This window comes from Cydia pomonella, chromosome 3 (genome assembly GCF_033807575.1).
Source record: "Cydia pomonella isolate Wapato2018A chromosome 3, ilCydPomo1, whole genome shotgun sequence".
Classification (NCBI taxonomy): domain Eukaryota; kingdom Metazoa; phylum Arthropoda; class Insecta; order Lepidoptera; family Tortricidae; genus Cydia; species Cydia pomonella.
In genome coordinates, this window is record NC_084705.1 from 3,448,577 (window position 1) to 3,469,347 (window position 20,771).

General features: G+C 35.3%; 1 protein-coding gene across 2 annotated transcripts in view; it reads left to right on the top strand.

Moving 5' to 3' along the window:
• The window catches only part of LOC133515818 (neuropeptide CCHamide-2), a 56,266-nt gene that overhangs the window by 13,631 nt on the left and 21,864 nt on the right, over window positions 1-20,771 (top strand). The window contains exon 2 of one of the 2 annotated variants that reach the window (XM_061848413.1): window positions 16,018-16,093. In XM_061848413.1, the coding sequence (XP_061704397.1) occupies window positions 16,024-16,093 (70 nt within the window). In that variant the 5' untranslated portion in view covers window positions 16,018-16,023. Of the gene's footprint in view, window positions 1-15,882; window positions 16,094-20,771 lie in introns of those variants that run through there. The other variant, XM_061848412.1, reaches the window with a different exon arrangement.

Sequence of the window (20,771 nt, forward strand, 5' to 3'; positions counted from 1 at the left end):
TATTTTCTAGGAATATATTAGGTATGTATTTATTTATATACGTATGTATATCGTGGCCTAGTACCCATAGTACAAGCTTTGTTTGCGGCTAGGTCGATTGTCCCCAATTACATATTTATTTATATTTATATCCTGAATGGTCGAAGTGAAATAATTAAAGACGACATAATTTCAATCTTTTTTTCGTTTTCATCTGTTGTCAAAGTGGCAAATTTTCCTGTACATTTATAATAAAATAAAATTACGTTTAAACAGTTAGTTTTTTTTAAATTCCACTATAAAGATTAATTAATTTAACACAGCGCTATAATGGAAGGTAGAGGCAGAATTGTTGCAAAAGTGTCCAGCTGTCAGCTATAAATAATAGTTCCAAATCTCTCCAGAGTAGCGCTAGCGTAGCTAAGAACCTAGGCGTTATTGACTGAGTGAAGTACGCTGTCTGTGATTAGATTTTTTTCTCAAGTATTCTAGGTATTGTAGCGCCACCTATTTATTGTTTTTTGTCCGACACTTTTTGGTATATGGAGATTCTGTTCCTTGCCTCTACCCGGAAGGGTAAGCGCTATAATGATTATTTGACATCCCGTCAGATATGATTTATAAATAGCCAATTAATGTACGGCATTCATTGGCTAGTTTACATACATACATATAATCACGCCTATTTCCCGAAGGGGTAGGCAGAGACCACGGATTTACACTTGCTACGATCCTGACATACCTCTTTCGCTTCCTTCACTTTCATGCCATTCCTCATACACGCTCGTCGTATTGGCTAGTTTCATTATTGAAAAGTTAATTACAACTAATAATAGGTTTCTTTCCTTTTTGTCTGTGTATAATAAGGATTCTTGTGATAGCATCTAGGTTTTTTCTGTTCTTTATAGCACAACCGAGATTTAAACCCATGATGTTTGACCACCACACGTATAAAGTTTGCAATCCGGATCCGAAATGTATGAAATTATCTGGATCTGGATCCGGATACCCGGATCATCCCATAAGTTTCAGATTCGTCATGCAAACCCTACAAACATATGAAAGGTTAAAACTACACCTGAGAATAGGAAGCATTACTGTTGTTAGGTAATTTTAATAACAAAATGTATTTAAATATCACTATCTAAAACTCACGTCCTATTGAATTTGTGTAAAATTTGACAGTGATTTTTGTCTCGCCAATTACAAACAATTTGAAATTGCCTCTGGGACCTAAAAGTTTGTTGACTCAGATCTACAAAGTTTAGACAAAACTAAACTTTAAGTGTGTTTAAATACGGTTTTTTTCACGTAGCTGTTATTGCTCAAGAAACATGGTAGAATTATTTTGATAAAATCTGGTAACCTATTAAATGTTTTCGTTATAAACTTTTCAATAACTGAAAAGTTTTACCAGTATTGTATTATAGTAGAAAAGATGTTACTAAGTTAAAACGTCACAGGCCTATATAAAGGTCTCCCGTTAAATTCTAAATTAAATATTTATTTTAATAAATCAAAATTAAATTGGTCTTGGTACGTTTTGATGTTTATAAGTCTCGAGGATATGCCAAAATATATATATTTAGGGCCTGTTTCACAATGTACCAGTAAAGTATTTTCTTTATTTTTTATTTTATTTTATTATGGCGACAAACAGTCATTACATGAAAAGATACAATAAATGCACTACGGAGAAGACAAACAGTGCCGAAACAATTTTTCAAGTTATATTGTGGAAACATAGGAGTTGATACTGAGTGGTAAATAGATTCATCGTGCAACATAACAGACTTTATATACATATATGTATACAGGGTGATTCATGAGACGTGAGCTGGACTAAGCCTACACAATCAGTAAATGTTAATGAATCGTTCACCATCATATTTAAGTAAAACAATCACGCTTTTTATCAGTTATTTAACTTTTTCGTAAGGACAAATTTGATTATCTACAATCATGGACACCCTACAACACTTAATTAACAAAGATAAAACCTCTTTAACCGTTCAGACAGCACTTTGATTATGAAGAAAATAAAATGTCACACTTGAGTGAGATACGACTTTATAAAAGTAACCAGACTCCGATGACATTCAATTTGTCACTTATTATGGATAAAATAAAGAGGGTGACCATAAATATCGTAAATAAAATAAAACTCTTTTTTTTTAACAGTAGAAATTAAATTAACGTTAATCTCACAAATACTGGTACGAAACAGTTGCTGATAATTTACCGAATATGCAGGCTTGATCCTGCTCACGTCTCCTGAATCATCCTGTATAATATATTTATATTGGAAACCTTCCGCTGTCAGTTAAGTTGCCGTAGTAATCCGGTTAACAGTGTAATTAAATGACATTAAATAGGAAATATTAAATGATTTCTTACAATCTTTATCCTTATGATATAACACACACACACATATATATGTATATCATTAGGTTTTACAATATTCAATGTTCAAATTATAGTATAGTATTGGCTGGCTAATTAACAAATAAATTATCTGCCAGATAAAACTTCCTGCAAAACTTAGGACTTTATCAACGTGGACATTGTAAAACAAGCCCTTAAACTTTTTAAATATGAATTTTATTTAACAAAGTTTTCTTAAATTTGCTTTCCATTCTACTATAAGCGTAGCAGTGAATGGCTTTCCACTCCCCCGAGGACGCCCGAAAGTGCCTTGGCAATATACTTCCCACGTCATCCTATGGAAATTGACACTGGGCTATAACCGCGAACGCAAATAGAAATTTCATCTATTTCCGTCTCTACTGAATTTGCAAGAGTGACAGAGAGGAGATAGAACGTAAAGATGTTCGTGGTAGCCCCCTGACCGGGTAACGTCCGGTATATTGGATCAGTTGCGAATGAAGTTTGGATTCGGGGAATTGTTTGCTAATGGGATTAGCGGGAAAACATAGTTCACTCATTCATTCAATCACATTCCATTTTATACTCTGAATTATTCGGGAGCATGGGAATTTGCGGTTATTTTGTTAAAAAAAACACTGAAATATTTATACGTATTTAGGTACTTAAAAATATGTGATTTTGAATTTCACGGAACACTTTTTATTTTATTTTTAAACTTGAATTACAATCATTATTACACTCATTTCTGTCGAGGTAGTTTGGTGCTCAAACGCAGTGAGAGCGCCAATAGTCCGAAACTCAAATGGTGCCTTTCACCCGAGTTAAACACTCTACTTTTCATTTCGAATACGAGGAAAGTACTACTAAGTATAAACTTTTATAGTATTTCTTGAGGGGACTTTCAATTAACAATTTAGGTAAAAGTTTCGTGACCTGGAATGGGGAGTTAAATACTTGAATGGAAATTGTACAACAAATGCATTTAATATCAAATTTCAATTGCTTATCGTATTATAAACGAAAATAACGTACTGGGAAAGTAAAATGCTGTAGTGCAGAAACGTATCATTTTCTGCACACTATTTATAACGCCAACTACCCACTTTGACTGCATGAGAAATGAAAACTAATAATAACAGAACAAAGCGGAAATTATTAAGATTTCGTCTTCATGTTTTTCCTTCTTTCTAACAAAGTAACAAGACGTTTTTCCCCGTACGAAAAATTGTCTGATCTACCGTTACCGATTCTCCAATTAATAGAGGAAAACAATAAATTGGTGACTGCATTTTTTTTTCTATTTAAATAACGACCAGTCTATTTCCGAAAAAATACAAAAAATATGCTAGGGCATACCGTTATTGAAACAAAATGTAAGTTCGTATGAATTTAATTTTATTCGTTTAATGACATACTTTTTGCCAAAAGATTCCTTGATCGTATAGAAAATCATGCCCCGAGTTTAAGAGGTGAAGATGACCCGTATGTTTTGTGGTATCTGAATAGGGATAATTACCAACCTAAAATGGAGTTGGGCGGGACATGTTGCTAGGCAGAGTGATGGCAGGTGGACTAAAATGTTAACGGAATGGTGGCCGCTTTCGGATGAAAGAAGCCCCTGGCGTCCGTTGGCTCGTTGGGTTGACGACATTCGGAAGATTGCAGGTCACTTCTGGATGAGATTGGCTCAGGACCGGGACAAGTGGCGTACTGGAAGAGAGACCTATGCTCAGCAGTGGGCGATAACGGGCTGATATAATGATGATGAATAGGGATGATGATACGTTGAATTTTATTACAACATATGTTTCCTAGATAGAAAAAAAGCACTTACTACATAGCACTTACTAAATTTAACACAAAAAATACACGGAACACATTAAATAAATGGTAACATGAGAGCGTAACTTCGATTTCACGGTAGCGACTAGGTTGTTCATATGACTCTTAAGAGGCTGTCAGTACCGAAAGCGCGCACACTGTCTATTTAAATCGGAGTAAATGAGATAGCACTGTCACAGTAAAGGTACTGTTACACATGCTCTAAAATAGCATGCTAAAAAGCGTGCTACTGAGTATGCTCAATACGAGCATTCTTATGGGCAGTTTACATTTGCTAGCAATTAGCATGCTAGTTTTTACATTTTACTACTGCGATACTAGCATGCTCAATAAGCAAACCTGTTCACACGCGCTAAAAGAACGCTCCCCTCCACCCGTACTGCAGGTTAGCATCATCAAAAATCCCACGACCGTTGATTTTACTCATAATGAGCATGCTCATTATTAGCAATGTTTAGACACACATGCTACTAAGTAGCAATTGCTCAATAGTAGCATGCTAGTAATCAGCATGTGTAACAGTACCTTTACTGGGCCTGGGCAGGGGATTTTTTTTTTAATAAGTAAACTATAAAGGTACTGATACACATGCTCTATAATAGCATGCTTAAAAGTGTGCTTATGAGCATGCTTGGTTTGAGCGTGCTTATGCACTGTTCACATTTGCTACAAATAAGCATGCTAATTTTGAGCATACTCACGAATAAGCATGCTCAAAGCAAATACTCCGAATACACATGCCATTTAGTAGCGTGCTCTCTGCCACGAACGATGGACGACGTAGCTTTCCGCCTAGAGCTCAATAAAATAATTCTTTTGGTGGCGATACAATGCATCACCAACGTTTTGAGAAATAGAAAGAAGAAAAAAAGCAGGAAGATTTGGGTTCGTGATTGGTTGACCAGGAGACAAGACCTTGGAGCTAGTGTACGTTTGATAAGAGAAATGCGAGAAGAAGATATTCCGGGTTATAAAAATCATCATTTTGGCAGACGCAGGCACATGCACCTGTTGCAAACAACAGATCGATACTAGCAAGCTTATTAGCAAACGTGTTCACACTTGCTATTACCATTCCCCTCTCTACCCCCGCCTCAGGTAGCACGCTCAAAAATAGCAGGGCGTGCTATCTTTGAGTATGCTACTAAAAAGCATGCTAATTATGAGCACGTCGTAGACACACATGCTAATAGGTAGCATTTGCTCAATAGTAGCATGCTTTCGTGCTAGTAATTAGCATGTGTATCAGTACCTTTAGGATTAAGGTGGATTGTTTGACTGTTTGTGTTACATTTCTCGTTAGCAGTTTAGGTAATATATTATGAAATTGTGATTTTAGTTGCAAGCACATAAGTCAAAAATAAAGAAGTAGGGTTTACTATAATTATTCGGAATGAATACGGAAACAAATAGATATACGTATTTTACAGCGGTATTGATATAAGTACGGGGCAAAAACGGGACGGGTAAAAATACGGGGTGCGATAATTAAATAGGGTGACAGTCCTTTATATACGGGACGTATGGCAACCCTAGACATAGAACCGTTTAATGGTGAATTTATGATCAATTTTTGCAATTATTTTCTATCGAACCGATTTCGTCCGATTATGTATTGAGTACGGCCAAGTCTTTAAAATATAATGAATATATTTTTTTGCTTTAATAAAACAAATAGTTTTTCTTAAAAAACTGCTTAAGTAACATTCATTTCAAGGAATTGTTGACAGCCCCTTAAGAATAAGTCAAAATCGCACGTTGAATAGAATAGCTTAGTCATATATTTAAAAGAAAACGATATCAACGGGAGCATTATGCATACGTATATATGATAATGTACGATTACATTACAACGCATACATGAGCTACTTTGCGAAATTGGCTTTCCTTTAACTCTGTGGCGCACTGAGCAAAAGTGTTCCTTTATATCCTTTATACACGGTTTTTTGGAAGTGTGTTCCTGATCATATTTAAAGACTAAAATGTCCTATAATTTTTTTCTCGGATTGCCTATTGTTAGAGTTAAAAAATAATAATTACGTAGTGCTAAACACTTTTTTCATGGCGATATTTCATCGAGTACTATGGGACGTAGTTTAAAAACATCCTCATTGATTGATGTAAAGAAGTGACAAATGACATTTTGAATAACTAGGTTTTACGAAAAAAAGTTATAATTCGTTTTAAGTGATAGGTTAGTTAACTGATTCACCATGACCTTACGCGGGATCAGCTGAATAAGCTTGAGCGCCTCCAGAATCTCTGTATAAGGTTTATATTTGGCTTTCGCAAATATGACCATGTGTCTCAGTTTCGTTCTCAGCTCAAGTGGCTTCCTATTCGTCTTCGCCGTGACTCTCATGTTCTTGCCCTCCTTTATGGCATTATTTTTAACCCCGCTACACCACCTTTATCTCAAACCCATAACCCTTTTATCTCAAAGAGCGTTTCAAGTATCTCTCTTCTATCAGATGTTCTCAGACTCATATTCTTGCTCCTCCCTCATCTACTTCAAAATTGTATAATAACTCTTTTACCTGTTCGGTTGTTGAATGCTTTGCCAGTAATGCCAGTAGAATTAAGATTAACTTAAATCTCTCCCCATTACTATACTTTCTATCTCTGCCTTAAGTTGCCATTTTATATATATTGTATATGTGTAAGTATAAATATATTGTATATTTATTAGTGTATTAGGTATTGTTTTAATACTTATATAAGTAGTATGTGTGTTTGTGTTTAATAGTCTCCATATTTAGCTCCTTGCACTACCTGTTGACTTTTGTATGAGTTCTTAATTTCCTGCTACCTAAATACTAAATACATCTTCACTAAAAATACACGTCCAGATCGCTTACCTTCTTTTTAATGATAACAAAACAAAGTATAGATACTCATAGTGTTGTGTTCCTGTCGGTGAGTAAGGTTGCCAGAGCTCAACGAGGGGGGGAGGGGGTTAGGGTCGGCAACACGCATGTAACTCCTCTGGAGTTGCAGGCGTACATAGGCTACGGATACTGCTTACCATTAGGCGGGCCGTATGCTTGTTTGCCACCGATGTAGTATAAAAAAAATAGAGGCCTATAAAAAGGTCTTCCCCTCCATTTAATTTTGAATCTTTAATTTGACAAATCTAAATTATATTTGTATGAGCTCGAGCACAACTAAAATAACAAGGTTGTTGTCTATTGGTTTTGCCACGCCGCCAGTGCCCTTATAATGACATCACACGGATTTTCATATGGAAATAGATATGCAAAGGGCTCAGACCAACGGCTTGACTTGCCTTTGCCTTGCTGATGAATAAAAGGTGTATTTCGTGCATCTTTTTTTTGGACTTACGCTGTTTTTAAATTGTGATGTTTGTAGAAATCTGAAATATAGTTGATTGTTAGGGCGGGCCAATAGAAGCGAATATATAATGAAGCTAATGTGAATGTGAACTCTGTATTTTAGTAATTTTGAAAATAAATACTTGTATATAATATAAATAAGTAAATGTCCACAGCATTTTGTCCCTTAAGAGTCGATGACCACTAATTGATATGATTCTGATATCATTCAAATATTAGTTTAATCTCAGGTGTATATTCGAATTCCGCTGTAGACAATAGCATGTTTGATTCTGAAAATGACAAATTGTCTTGATTAACGCTGAATTTGTTAATATAGAGCAGCGGTGGCAGCATGGTTCCATTTTTATCACTTGACACCATGTCTGTCACTTTCGCGCTGATATACTTGTTAGAACATGACAGGCATGGTGAAAAATGATAAAAAACTACTTACTAGATCTCGTTCAAACCAATTTTCGGTGGAAGTTTGCCTTGGTAAGCAGTTTCGGAAAAAAGTGACTGTGGCATACGGACGGATCATATATTTTTTTAAGTTTTATCATTTTGTTATTTTAGAAGTTACAGGGACACACACATACACACACACACACACACACACACACACACACACACACACACACACACACATTTAACCACTTTGGAAGTGTCTCTCGCGCAAACTATTCAGTTTAGAAAAAAATAATATTAGAAACCTCAATATCATTTTTGAAGACCTATAGATACCCCACACGGGGTATCAAACTTGTATAGGACATCAAACCCATACCTGTGTATAGATATCCATACACAGGTATGGGTTTGATGAAAAAAAAAATTCAAGTTTCAGTTCTAAGTATGGGCCACCCCCAAAATTTTATTTCTATTTTTGTGTGAAAATCTTAATGCGGTTTAGAGAATACATCTACTTACCAAGTTTTAACAGTATAGTTCTTATAGTTTTGGAAAAAAGTGGCTGTGACATACGGACGGACAGACAGACATGACGAATCCATAAGGGCTCTGTTTTTTGCCATTTGGCTACGGAACCCGAAAAATGAAGTTCTTTCAGAACAATAGCGCCGAGAATAGTAAAATACTTACTTACTTGAAATTATTTGCCAATCTATTAAAAACTAACCCCCTTATTCATAAACGTGTACTAAAGTTACGAGTACGATGCCGCTGATCATGGTTTGTCCCTTTCCATCATACCAATACGTCGGTAAGGGACAAACGATAATAAACGAATAAGGGGGTAAGTTTTTACTCGATCCATCTCCGTAATTTCCGTAAACTGCATTAGAAGCTCAGTCACTGTGAAAGAAGTTTACCGAGATTCAAGAGAAAGAAAGCAAACTATAAAAGGTTTAAGTGCTATGAAGTTTCTGTAAAATAAGCGTGAAAAAAGCGCTGGTGGCCTAGCGGTAAGAGCGTGCGACTTGCAATACGGAGGTCGCGGGTTCAAACCCCGGCTCGTACCAATGAGTTTTTCGGAACTTATGTACGAAATGTTATTTGATATTTACCAGTCGCTTTTCGGTGAAGGAAAACATCGTGAGGAAACCGGACTAATTCCAACAAGGCCTAGTTTTACCCTCTGGGTTGGAAGGTCAGATGGCAGTCGCTTTCGTAAAAACTAGTGCCTACGCCAAATCTTGGGATTAGTTGTCAAAGCGGACCCCAGGCTCCGTTGAGCCGTGGCAATATGGACAACGCTAGGAAGAAAAAAAAAGCGTGAAATGGTCTCCCGTTTTTAAGTTGACTTATGTATAGTACGACCCGTTCTCGCAAGTGTTTTCTTTTTATCTGTAGTTTTAGATTTTGATGAATACTTTGAATTATTCTTATTATAAATATATCCGAGGGCTCTAATTATAAAATAGAAGTGTCTCTTTAACTTTGCTCAACCCGTTACCATCAAGATGTCTTCTCTTTGACTTACCCAATCCAAGTGAACGAGTCTGTACAACACTCTCCTTAGCTTCCGCTTACCCCTACCACTTCCTAACTATAACGTGTTGCCAGGTAAGTCATGAAACATTACCCATCATTCTCACATTCATTTAGGTATTTTCGGAATGTTGCCAACGTAAAATTCATATTTGCTTACACTACTTATTTAGCGTTATTATTAAGAAAAGACTGTCCATCCGTCTGTCACCGAGCTGTATCTCACGAATTGTGATAGTTAGACAGTTGAAATTTTCACAGATGATGTATTTCTGTTGCCGCTATAAGAATAAATACTAAAAAGTACGGAACCCTCGGTGGGCGAGTCCAACTCGCACTCTCGGTTTTTTAAGATTAGATTTTTTCTAACCCCAAAAGTAATAGAGATCCTATGATCTATTAATTGTATATACAGATGTCAATCATAATGAAAAAAATCCTATCCTATGATATCTAATATTGCGGTACAATAATATGTAAAAGACACAATTTTTAATTTTGACTTTGGAGGAAAAAAGTTAAGTTAAGTTAGTTACTTTGAGGTTAAAAATTTTCTAATCTAAAAAAAACGGGGTATAAAACTTTATAACGCTCTTATTTAAAAACGACTAGCTAGATTGCTCTGAAACTCTGTACATATAATAGAATAAGGTATAAATTTTGACGACTGGTTTAGCCTAGTGGGTAGTGACCCTGCCTACGAAGTTGATGGTCCCGGGTTCAAATCCTGGTAAGGGCATTTATTCGTGTGATGAGCATGGATATTTGTTCCTGAGTCATGGGTGTTTTCTATGTATTTAAGTATTTATAAATATTTATATATTATATATATCGTTGTCTAAGTACCCTCAACACAAGCCTTATTGAGCTTACCGTGGGACTTAGTCAATTTGTGTAATAATGTCCTATAATATTTATATTTTATATTTTTATATTTATATGTAGCCTCAGATGCCACAGTTACTCGTAAAAAAAGCGAATTAAGATTTTCATACAAAACTTGTTTATGATCGTTTTCGTTTATTTTATAAGGTGGAGCAAGTTTCATTACAATCCAACACGTAGTTTTAAAATGAGAACGGTACTCCGTTTGTAATGGGAAGGTAAAATTCGGACGAGCTTGCCAGGGACTCTTAATATTCCATAGTAATCTAGGGACTGAGAGCCTACCGCGAACCACGTTCGACGTGCTGCCTCTCTGTCATACTTATGTGCGAATTTACAAGTGCAACAGAGAGGCAACACGTCGAACGTGGTTCGCGGTAGGCCCTCTGAAAAGCATTCTAACAATGGTAACAATCGTATGGCCTGGCAGGTGGACAGGGACCGTTATTTATGACCGCCAATGAATCTGCTACGCTAAAAGTTTTATAACTACTAATATACCCAGATTCAATTCGATGTTCAGAAATAACTGTCAAGATAGGATTACATTCTGTCAATATGAGTAGGTACTTAAGATGAAAGTGAACGACCGCGTCGAAGTCGCCTTTCCATACAAACGTATTTCCCATTATCCTCCCTCCTTGTTGTTAGTTATATTTATAAAATGCAATAGATTATACATGTAAGCTATAATAATTGCATGCTCCTTCTTGACTTAAATATTTGTATGCCTAATGGCAAAACATGGTGATACGCTACTATAATTATAAGACCTATTATGTACCTGTGTTAACAAATAAACGTATTGATTGATTGATTTCACCGCTACAGGCGGTCCTTATATTAAAATTTACTAAATATAAAACTAAATAAATAAGTATTACGTGACAAAAATAATTTTACTTCAATAAATATAATGCATGTTTTAATTCTAATAACTAAAATTGACTTAATAATCTAGTATTTGACATCTGTAATAGTAATGGAAGGAATGGAATAAAGCTCTTTTTACTTTTACTTATTGATTCTAGGCGTCTCCACGTAATTTGATGTGTATTAATCGCAGCCATGCTCCTTTGTTAGATTTTTTCGATTTTAAATTATTTACGAGCATGTAAAAAATCTACGGAATTTGGTTTTCAAACGAAGTGGCAGAGCTATAGTTAATATCCATAATTTTGTAAAAATATTTTTCATAATGTTAATGTACTTACAGAGAATGAAAAATAAATATTATAGTGGGACTATAATGGTACGGATAATGTCCTTTATATTACACACAGGGCTCTGAAATCGTTTAATTTTTCAAACCGGCTTCGTTTATTCACCCGGGAACGAAAAGGATTTCGTTTCCGTTTGCGGTTACCGGTTAAATAACTGTTTTCTTGAGATAACGGTTTATGCAAAATACGTTCTCATTTCGTTCTTGAGGAACGAAATTAACCGGTTAAATAGCAAATCTCGAAGCGAGATAGAATGAATATTTTTGTCTCTTCACGTATCACAATGAGTTTAACCGAGAGTATCCGAGAGATGAGAGTAACCGGTATTTCGTTCCCGCCAACCCAAAGAAGTCGCACAGTAAGATCAATAAGGTTTGTAAATTGGGTGTTTATTGTTGTATTTATAATGTATTTAAGTAGGTACGTATATAAGTGTTTTCTAAATTTTTATAAATACTTAAATAAATAGAAAACACCCATGACTTACGAACAAATATTCGTGCTCATCACAAATAAATGCCCTTACCAGGATTTGAGCCCGGGACCATCGGCTTCCCTACCCACTAGGTCAGACAGGTCGTCATAAGAAGAAAATTAGGACTACGTTTGTATGGGAAAACGGTTTTCCCCCTTCCCCTTAAGCTTTTGCATTGAGATAACAATATTACAGCCAATGACAAACATCCAAACTTTCGCGTTTACAATATTGGTGAGACAAATCATGATTAATGTTTCATTTATTACGCCGCAACATTTATTAGCCATGATTCGCCTTAAATTGCCTTTACCAAAAATAATTTCAAACGTAAGAAACCTTAAAATAACTGTTGTTTTAAGGGTCTTTGAACAGAAAAAAATATCTTTGATGTTATTTATTTAAACGTTAGTAATTGTTATGGCTTTGTAATTGATTTAATTGACTAATTAACTACGTACGTATAATTTGACTTTAGGTTGTTTTATAATTAATCAGAAGGGCCTATTTTAATTTGAGTAATGTACAGTACAGGTTGGCTTAAACACACGTGTTAAATTTTTTCGTCACACTTGCTGGAAAAGATCTCGTTTCATGCAGATGTACTGAAGGATAAAGGCCTATATTTTACACTCGGAAAATATGGATTGTGAAACAAAGCTTTTTAGTTAATCATACAAGTGCACTAGGTAGAAATGAGTTTTACTTTTAAAATATTAACGTTTATAATTTAGAATTATAGTTCACGTTTAAAAAAATATAATTTGATTAATTTAATAGTCGTTTAAAATATTTTTACACAATTTTCAACTGTGGCTGAACGTCGTAAAGGTTTGATTCCTAAACTGTCAAAAATGACAATATGGCGGACTGTCACCGTATTTTAGAATTATTTCGCTTAAAATTTACTTTTTTCTTCGCAAGAAGTGATGAAAAACATTGTGTGTAACGCCGGGTGTAAGAATATTGTTACTCGAGTCTTTAATTCACTCCAGCCAGCGGCTGTCGTGAATATACAGACTCTCGTACAATATTCACGTATTCCTCTCGTTGCATAATGTACTATTTCACTGCGGCACAGTGTTGATAATTTAAATAAACTGCGTTGGATCAAACCTAAAGGAGAACATTTTGAAGATTTGTTTTAGTTAAATTATTTGAGATTTAATTTTGAATGAGATTTTGTAAAAGATGCGTAAGAAATAATTCTTTGTCAACGTTTTTTTGACCCACCCTGTAAGCATTGTTATTTGACTTTTAGTAAATTGCCGTAGGCTTTTAATTGTTACCTTTTTAATTCCACTGGTAGCTGTAACATGTTCAAACTTAAATTGCTACAAAGTACTCCAGAAACATTATCAATTTTAAACTTTAAATCACTCGGAGTTTTTTTCATAAATTTAGAAGACATTCGATTTTCCAGTATGGAATAGGTAATCATGTCTAAAAATAGCTCAAGTGCATTATAGGATTAGGTCCGTCATGCTGAATCCCGTTTACGATTGACTTGTCAGCTGCACCTACCACTAATCTGATAGTCACTATTCCTCGACCATTTTACAATGGTCCCACCTTCTACGAACTTACTAGATAACTATGTATCTTTTGAACTGGAATATGTCCTTGTTGACCAGTATATCTAGAGCTAGAGCTTACGAGGCGATAGTTTTAAATGAGTCCTTGGTTATAGGTCAGGGTAGACTGGTGGACATAGGAGTGTCGCAGGATGTCCGGTGTAAGTGAGTTGTTTCATCGCTTCTGGTTACCTGGTTGAGTGGAAAACCACGCTCAAATGCTATGATTTAATTCGCTTGTGTTTTTCGCTTATGATTTATATTCACTTCAGTCGGACACATTAGGTTTGAGAAGCAGTCCTTGGTTAAATGTTATTTGGTCATACTAACATTCACGTTATTCATATAAAGGGTGACTCACACTAGAACCGTCCAGGTCCGGGCTGGGGCGTCAGACACTTCGTTTTCAATGATCGACGATCACGTAATGTTTTCTACAGAAAACGAAGTGTTGGACGCCTCGGCCTGAACCCGGACTGAGTCTAAGTTGTGAACAAGAAAAGCATTTCAACCTTGCAATGTAATCACCTATTCTGTAAGGCTGGATTTTGACGAGGGAGTAGGATTTTGGGTTACCGCTTAGTTAATCCCACAGCAAATCAACCGTATAAAAGAGCAACTCTATCCGCTGTGTCTAGTGACACAGAAAATGTACTCATGTTCCATTCATTTGTAAGTTTAAAGTTTCACGTTTGGCACATATTGGCTGTTCCGTTTGGTTGTTTAATTGTATATTTTACTACACTTTTATTTTAGAAATGCAATTTTTTATGTTATTTCTTCTCAGAATCAAGAATTCTTTGAGCCTTACCATGCATGTTTTGTTCCGTTACCGTCATATAAAGTCTATGAAAAGTCGTAATGGAATGGAAATAAAATTCATGAGAAACTTTTTTCTCCTATTAGTATCGAAAAAGCTCGTGAATATAAGAAAACAATATAACATTTACAAAATCTAAAAAAAGTAGCGTATCTTTAAGTAGGTAAAATGGCCCTTGGACACAGAATGAATAATAGTACCTACTACCGTACAGAAATAACACTTCCTACTAAACCGAAGTTTGTCAGCGATTCAGGGACAAATCATTCTCTTTCTAATGTATGGCACTATCTCTTCCGGCTATTTAAGGTTGACAAAACTCAACTCATTATTTTATCTGTGGTTGTACACGCAAAGGGACGTCAAGTTATGCCAACCCTAATAACCGCTCGGAGCAATGCTGAGCCGAACGGAGCCCGAACGCTACAGTGTCTCCCCACTGCCTTGGAAGGCAAGGGTCTTCCGTTCGGTTTAAAAGGTCATGTCTATCCATTGCTTTCATTTTGTAACCTATCTATGTATGTGTTAATCTAATACTAAAGTTTGAAGTGGACATAACCGAAGGATAATATCTTTAAGCATATTAAGACCTAACAGCAACCTTCGTTAAATGTTACTTTGAGATTGTTTCAACGGGTCAAGAACCCAGTTACCATGTTATTTATGAAGTTTCACGCCTAACACGAGTGATCGTAAGTTAGATGACCGACTGTACCATTTTGGCAGAGTATATTAGGTCAGGCACCGTAAAGAACTATGCACATGACCACATCGTGTATGGACATTGAACTGTACTTTTTTATCTGTGTTAGACTCAGCTTTGCTCTGTGTTTGCTATAGAAGGCAAACGAACAGATAAATTGCCTGATTGTAAGCAAATTATCTTGCAAAATAAGAGAGGTTGCAAAGTGTGTTGCCGGAATTTGAGATGAGAGTACGCTCTTTTCTGGTTTGATGGTCGTATCGGTCCGAAAAAACCGCGAGTGACAGTTCATTCCACAGTTGAGTTCCGCTGTTTGTAGGTACCTGTAGGGCTAAGATGGTCGGCTCTTTATCATTTGTCACCATGCCTGTCACGTTCTAACAAGTACGTAAGTGCGAAAGTAACGGGCATAGTGACAAGTGCTAAAAATGGAACCATGCTGCGAAAGAAAAAATTGGACCCGTAAAATCTTCTTCTTCTTCCTCGCGTTGTCCCGGTATTTTGCCACGGATCATTGGAGCCTGGGATCCGCTTGGCAACTAATCCATACAATTGTCGTAGGCACTAGTTTTTACTGAAATGTACTGTCATCTGACCTTCCAACGCAGAGGGTAAACTAGTCCTTATTGGGATTAGTCCGGTTTCCTCACGATGTTTTCCTTCACCGAAAAGCGACTGGTGAAAATCAAATGATATTTCGCACATAAGTCCCGAAAACCTTTGTTCGAGCCGGGGTTTGAACCCGCGACCTCCGGATTGCAAGTCGCACGCTCTTACCGCTAGGCCACCAGCGCTTCTTACCATAAAATAACAACGGTAATAAAAATGATCTGTTTGTTTCAGGTAAAAATGGCCCAGATAACTATCACCCTCACACTGCTCGCCGCTCTCCTAATGCTGCAGGGTGTCAGCGCAAAACGTAAGTTTAAATGATGTAAAATTAAAAAAAAAAAAACAGATGTCAAGGTTCATAAACAGTGTGTTATAATCAGAGATCGGACAAATTTGCGTCATTGCTCGCAATAATGTGGACATGACTCCAAAATTAATCAAATATGTAATCATTTAATTAATTCCTTACTTGACTTAAATTTTAATTCCTAGTCAATAAATACAAAAGTTTGTTAAAGTATAGATTTATTAAGAAAATGATCAGTATTTTTTCCAAATTTTCTGCAGTCAGTCTATTTCTTTTTACATCAAAAATATACTTAAGTGCTGAAAAACTCCGCTCGCACTCCACTGATGTTAATGGGGCAAACTTAAGTAGTTTTATAGGAATATTATTATTCCAGTATAATTCAGAGTTTATTTTCTGTTCTAAGTTGTGGGCGATGACCTCAAAATCGGGATAAACTAAACAAAGAACAGAAAATATATATAAAACTACTTAAGTTTGCCCCATTAACATCAGTGGAGTGCGAGCGAAGTTTTTCAGCACTTAAGTATATTTTTGATGTAAAAAGAATTAGACTGACTGCAGAAATTTTGGAAAAAATACTGTTTATTTTCGTTAATAAACTATACTTTAACAAACTTTTGTATTTATTGACTAGGAATTAAAATTTAAGTCAAGTAAGAAATTAATTAAATGATTACATATTTGATTAATTTTGGAGTCATGTCCACATTATTGCGAGCAATGACGCAAATTTGTCCGATCTCTGGTTATAATTATAACTAAATCTGGCAGGCTAATTCGGAAGTACACACTGACAGTGAATGATAATTTGCGAAAAGATAAGCAAAGATAAGCTTTGCTATTCGCGGATAAGGAAAGTAATATTTTTTGTTTTTATCCATTATTTGCTGCTTATTACATTGCTGCAGTGTGCACATCTCTTACAATGCTCAAGTAGTGGGGTGATGTGCGCACTGTTGCAATGGAGTATTTATTTATTTGTGTACATAGCCATAGTAATATAAAAACCTTAGATATAAGAATACTAACGTAGATAATAAGATAATGAACTATTTTGTTACTAACCATGTATTATGAATCCTTGTTATTTGAAATAAATGATTAATAATAATTATTTGTTACCTGCCACAGCAGTGCATAATAGAACACATTCATTGCCAGCGACCCACTTGGTGGTTTCTCTGTTTGTAGGCAGTTTTCGCTACATACGGTTTTTCAAGTGTTATCAGCTACGCTCGTAGCACGCAACTGATGCTGGCAGTGAATGTGTTAAGGACAGTAAAAAAGTTTTTTTTTCTTTTTAGAGAAGTGATTTCAAGAATCTTCATTAAGTATAAAGATTTTAAGGTTTTTGTGTTTGTGTTCCTGTTTGCATTCCTGACAAATAGTATTTATTTAGGTATCTTGAAAGCGAGAAGAGGTTTCTAACTGAACCTGTGAGATATATTATCTCTCTGGGTTTGAGAGAGGCTCACTTTCCACCAGATAAGGTTCTAAAGTCTATCGTTGGTAAGTCGGTAGTAAAATATAATTTTGTTAGGGCTACAGATCAAATGAGAAGTCTTGCTATTTTTGGGTTGAAAAATGTCCAGTAGGTATAATTCAGTTGATGGGCCAATTTTAATTATATTGTTGATTTTTTATCAGATTTCGATATACCTTGGTGTACATATAGATTTCTCTATTCTGTACAATATAATTGTTTTTATTTAAGCTGTATCTTTTACTGATGTGTGCCAATAAGGAGTGTTCTTCTATCTATCTACTTATCTATAATCCCAATTTTACCGTATGTCTTTAAAATATTAGACTAAGTTACGTGATAGTATGGTATTTCCGTAACTCAACGCATAATTATAAACCTACTTTTTGAGACTAGCTGTAATTTCGTATTTATACCACTTACAATGAGGAGTTCTTTAAACTACTTGGTCAAATTTTATTAAAATCTATAGGGGAAAAAAAATAAAAACAGGCCCTGATGTTCAATTAGGTACTATCAAATCCTCAAATTCCAAACTAAAAATCCTTGATTGCTTTTGCAATGTTTGTTTGGATTCGCACAGTTACAAATGGGTACCACACTCCATTTCCATAATAAAATACGTCTCAGTATTGCTAATTACTTCTTTTACCTCGGGGACATTGTTCAGTTTGTAATTTAATTAAATATTTGTAAATTCGACGCGTGTAATAATTGCAAATAAATCGGTTCCTTCGCTTAAGAGTTTTATATCGTAGCACAAATCTTCTAGCTCTAGTGCCCCGCCTTCTTGATACTAGTCATCATATTTCGTCACTTTTTTTTTCAGATATAATACATACACCGTATTTCTATCCGTCGGGTCGCAATTACACAATATTTAACAGTAGATTATACACCAAAGGGATAAAGTACTGTTTTATGCGGGACAATAAAAAATGCTACTAGAAACAATATTTTATTAAAATAAATCACAAATTAAAATGAATGTTTGATACACAGCGTCAAGCGTCTTGTAGCACTCGCGGCTTTTGTTTTTTTCCAATTTATTTATTCATAAACAATATTCAGCTTGTGGTGGCCAGTACGATTTTCGAATAAATAAATTCGATTTTCAAATCAGCGGCCGCCGCGGCGCGTGTGCCTTCGTACGGCCTTCACGAAATTAGACTTTAAAAACATAACAATAAGAACTATGAGAAGTGAAATCACATTATAACCCGGCGGGTTATAATGAAATTCTGTACAATATTACTACCCGGCTAAACCAATGGCTGTAAAGATTTGATTTCGGTAAGGTTTGCATGATATATAATTTGGCATTGTCGAGCAGGTGGGGAAAAAGACATACTTTGACACATTTTTATTTTTAACAACTATTTTCGCTCGCTCGCCCTTCGACTATGATACCTCATTCTCTATTTGTGAGCAGCCTCCACACGTCTGTCTATATGCCGAAACGTTAGGCACAACGCTCTTCGTCTCGTATCTACTATGATTTTAGCTGTTAGTTTCTTTTATTTTTTATTTAATCAGACACAAGTATAAGTTACCACTCATACAGATTAGTGACGGTTCTTTCAGGGTTCAAACAAAACAAATTAAATTCTATTTTCTAATAACATTGATTTAAACTTGGGCCGCTATAGGACCAAACGGCAAAAATAAGCTTAAGTATTTCAGGTTTTAAGTCATTCGTTCTGATTAAAAATTTACATGCATAAGATAATATATATAGAACGAGTTCGTGATGATAAAATAAAGGCCAAAAATATGATGAAAAATACACAAATATTATAATCCTGTAGACTAAAAAAATGTTTAGGTATAAGTTGAATCTCCATACACAAACAATAAATAGGGTATGTATAAATTGTTACACGTGAGTAACACTGAAGAAATCTGAATTATTAATCAACATGTGCCTCACAATGCTCCCTCGGGTCTGATTAGGCCCTCGCATAGAAGTGCTTATCAAGTTATTTTCCAAACCTCGCATTACCTTTTGCAATGTACACAAACATATACTCTATGAAGCCGATATAAGGTTTATTTTATAAGTAATGTCGAGTGAAATCGGAGCTTTTGAGAGGGATCAGTCGCTAAATATACTCGCTATCCTTTAAATGAGAGTTTGACCGTTGTTCGAAACTCGGCCTCAGAATTATTGCAATTTTACCGAATTTATTGTGAACATTATCGTGGATTTGTACATTTAAAACGTGTTTCGTAATTGTTTTACTGATTCGTGTTTAATTTTAGAGATTTGTCAGGAATTTGGCGACGGCAAACTTGAAATTGGTGACGAATGGAAATGATTTTACGCTCCGTTAGGTAAACATTGTGAAAAGTTGATGCTATTTTGAAATCCGTTGTGTCTTAGGAATCTTAGGATACTTATTTAGTAGGCCTTGGCAGAACTGATTATAACACCTAACTTTATGTTATAAATCTTACTCAATTTTACTTTATAACCTCAATTAGCCATGCCACGAGTTGACACTTGACGTTTACGTTAACGACTGTAGTGAATATTTTGAACGGCTATTAAATTAATCAAATTAAATATTTATAAACATACTCAAAAAACTATTTTATAAAAGTAATGCTCAATTATACCTACCTACTTGAAAAAAACATTATTCCCAATACGTTCATGGGAATAATGAAATTAAAAAAAATATATAATACGCCCGTGGCCATAATATATGTAGCTCATTACTCGTACATCTCAGTAGGTTGGCATAATATAACATCGTTTACGAGCAAGTGTGATGAAAAATAGTTTAGGCATTTATGCAAACAACGTAAAACAAACTTAAGTACAAAAATACGTTTTGTTAACATTCAGTACCCCTAGTGTAAATAAATTCGATTTTGAAACGTGACGTACGCGTTTGCGTTTAGTCTCATTTTGTATTGGATTTAGAAAGAGCGCGCCAAGCGGGACGTTTTGGAAACTCAAAATCCTATACAAAATGAGACTTAACGCAAACGCGTTCGTCACGTTATGATGTCGATAAAATTTACACTAAGGGTACAGATTGTAGCCAAAACTGACAACAAATAACACAAACTTAATGTACATAACGAAAAGCCAGAGAATAAACATCATCGTCAAATGAATAACATCGTAAGTTCCATGGAGGTTTGAACATCTTTATATCGTTTTGTTCCTAGAAATAATTCTAA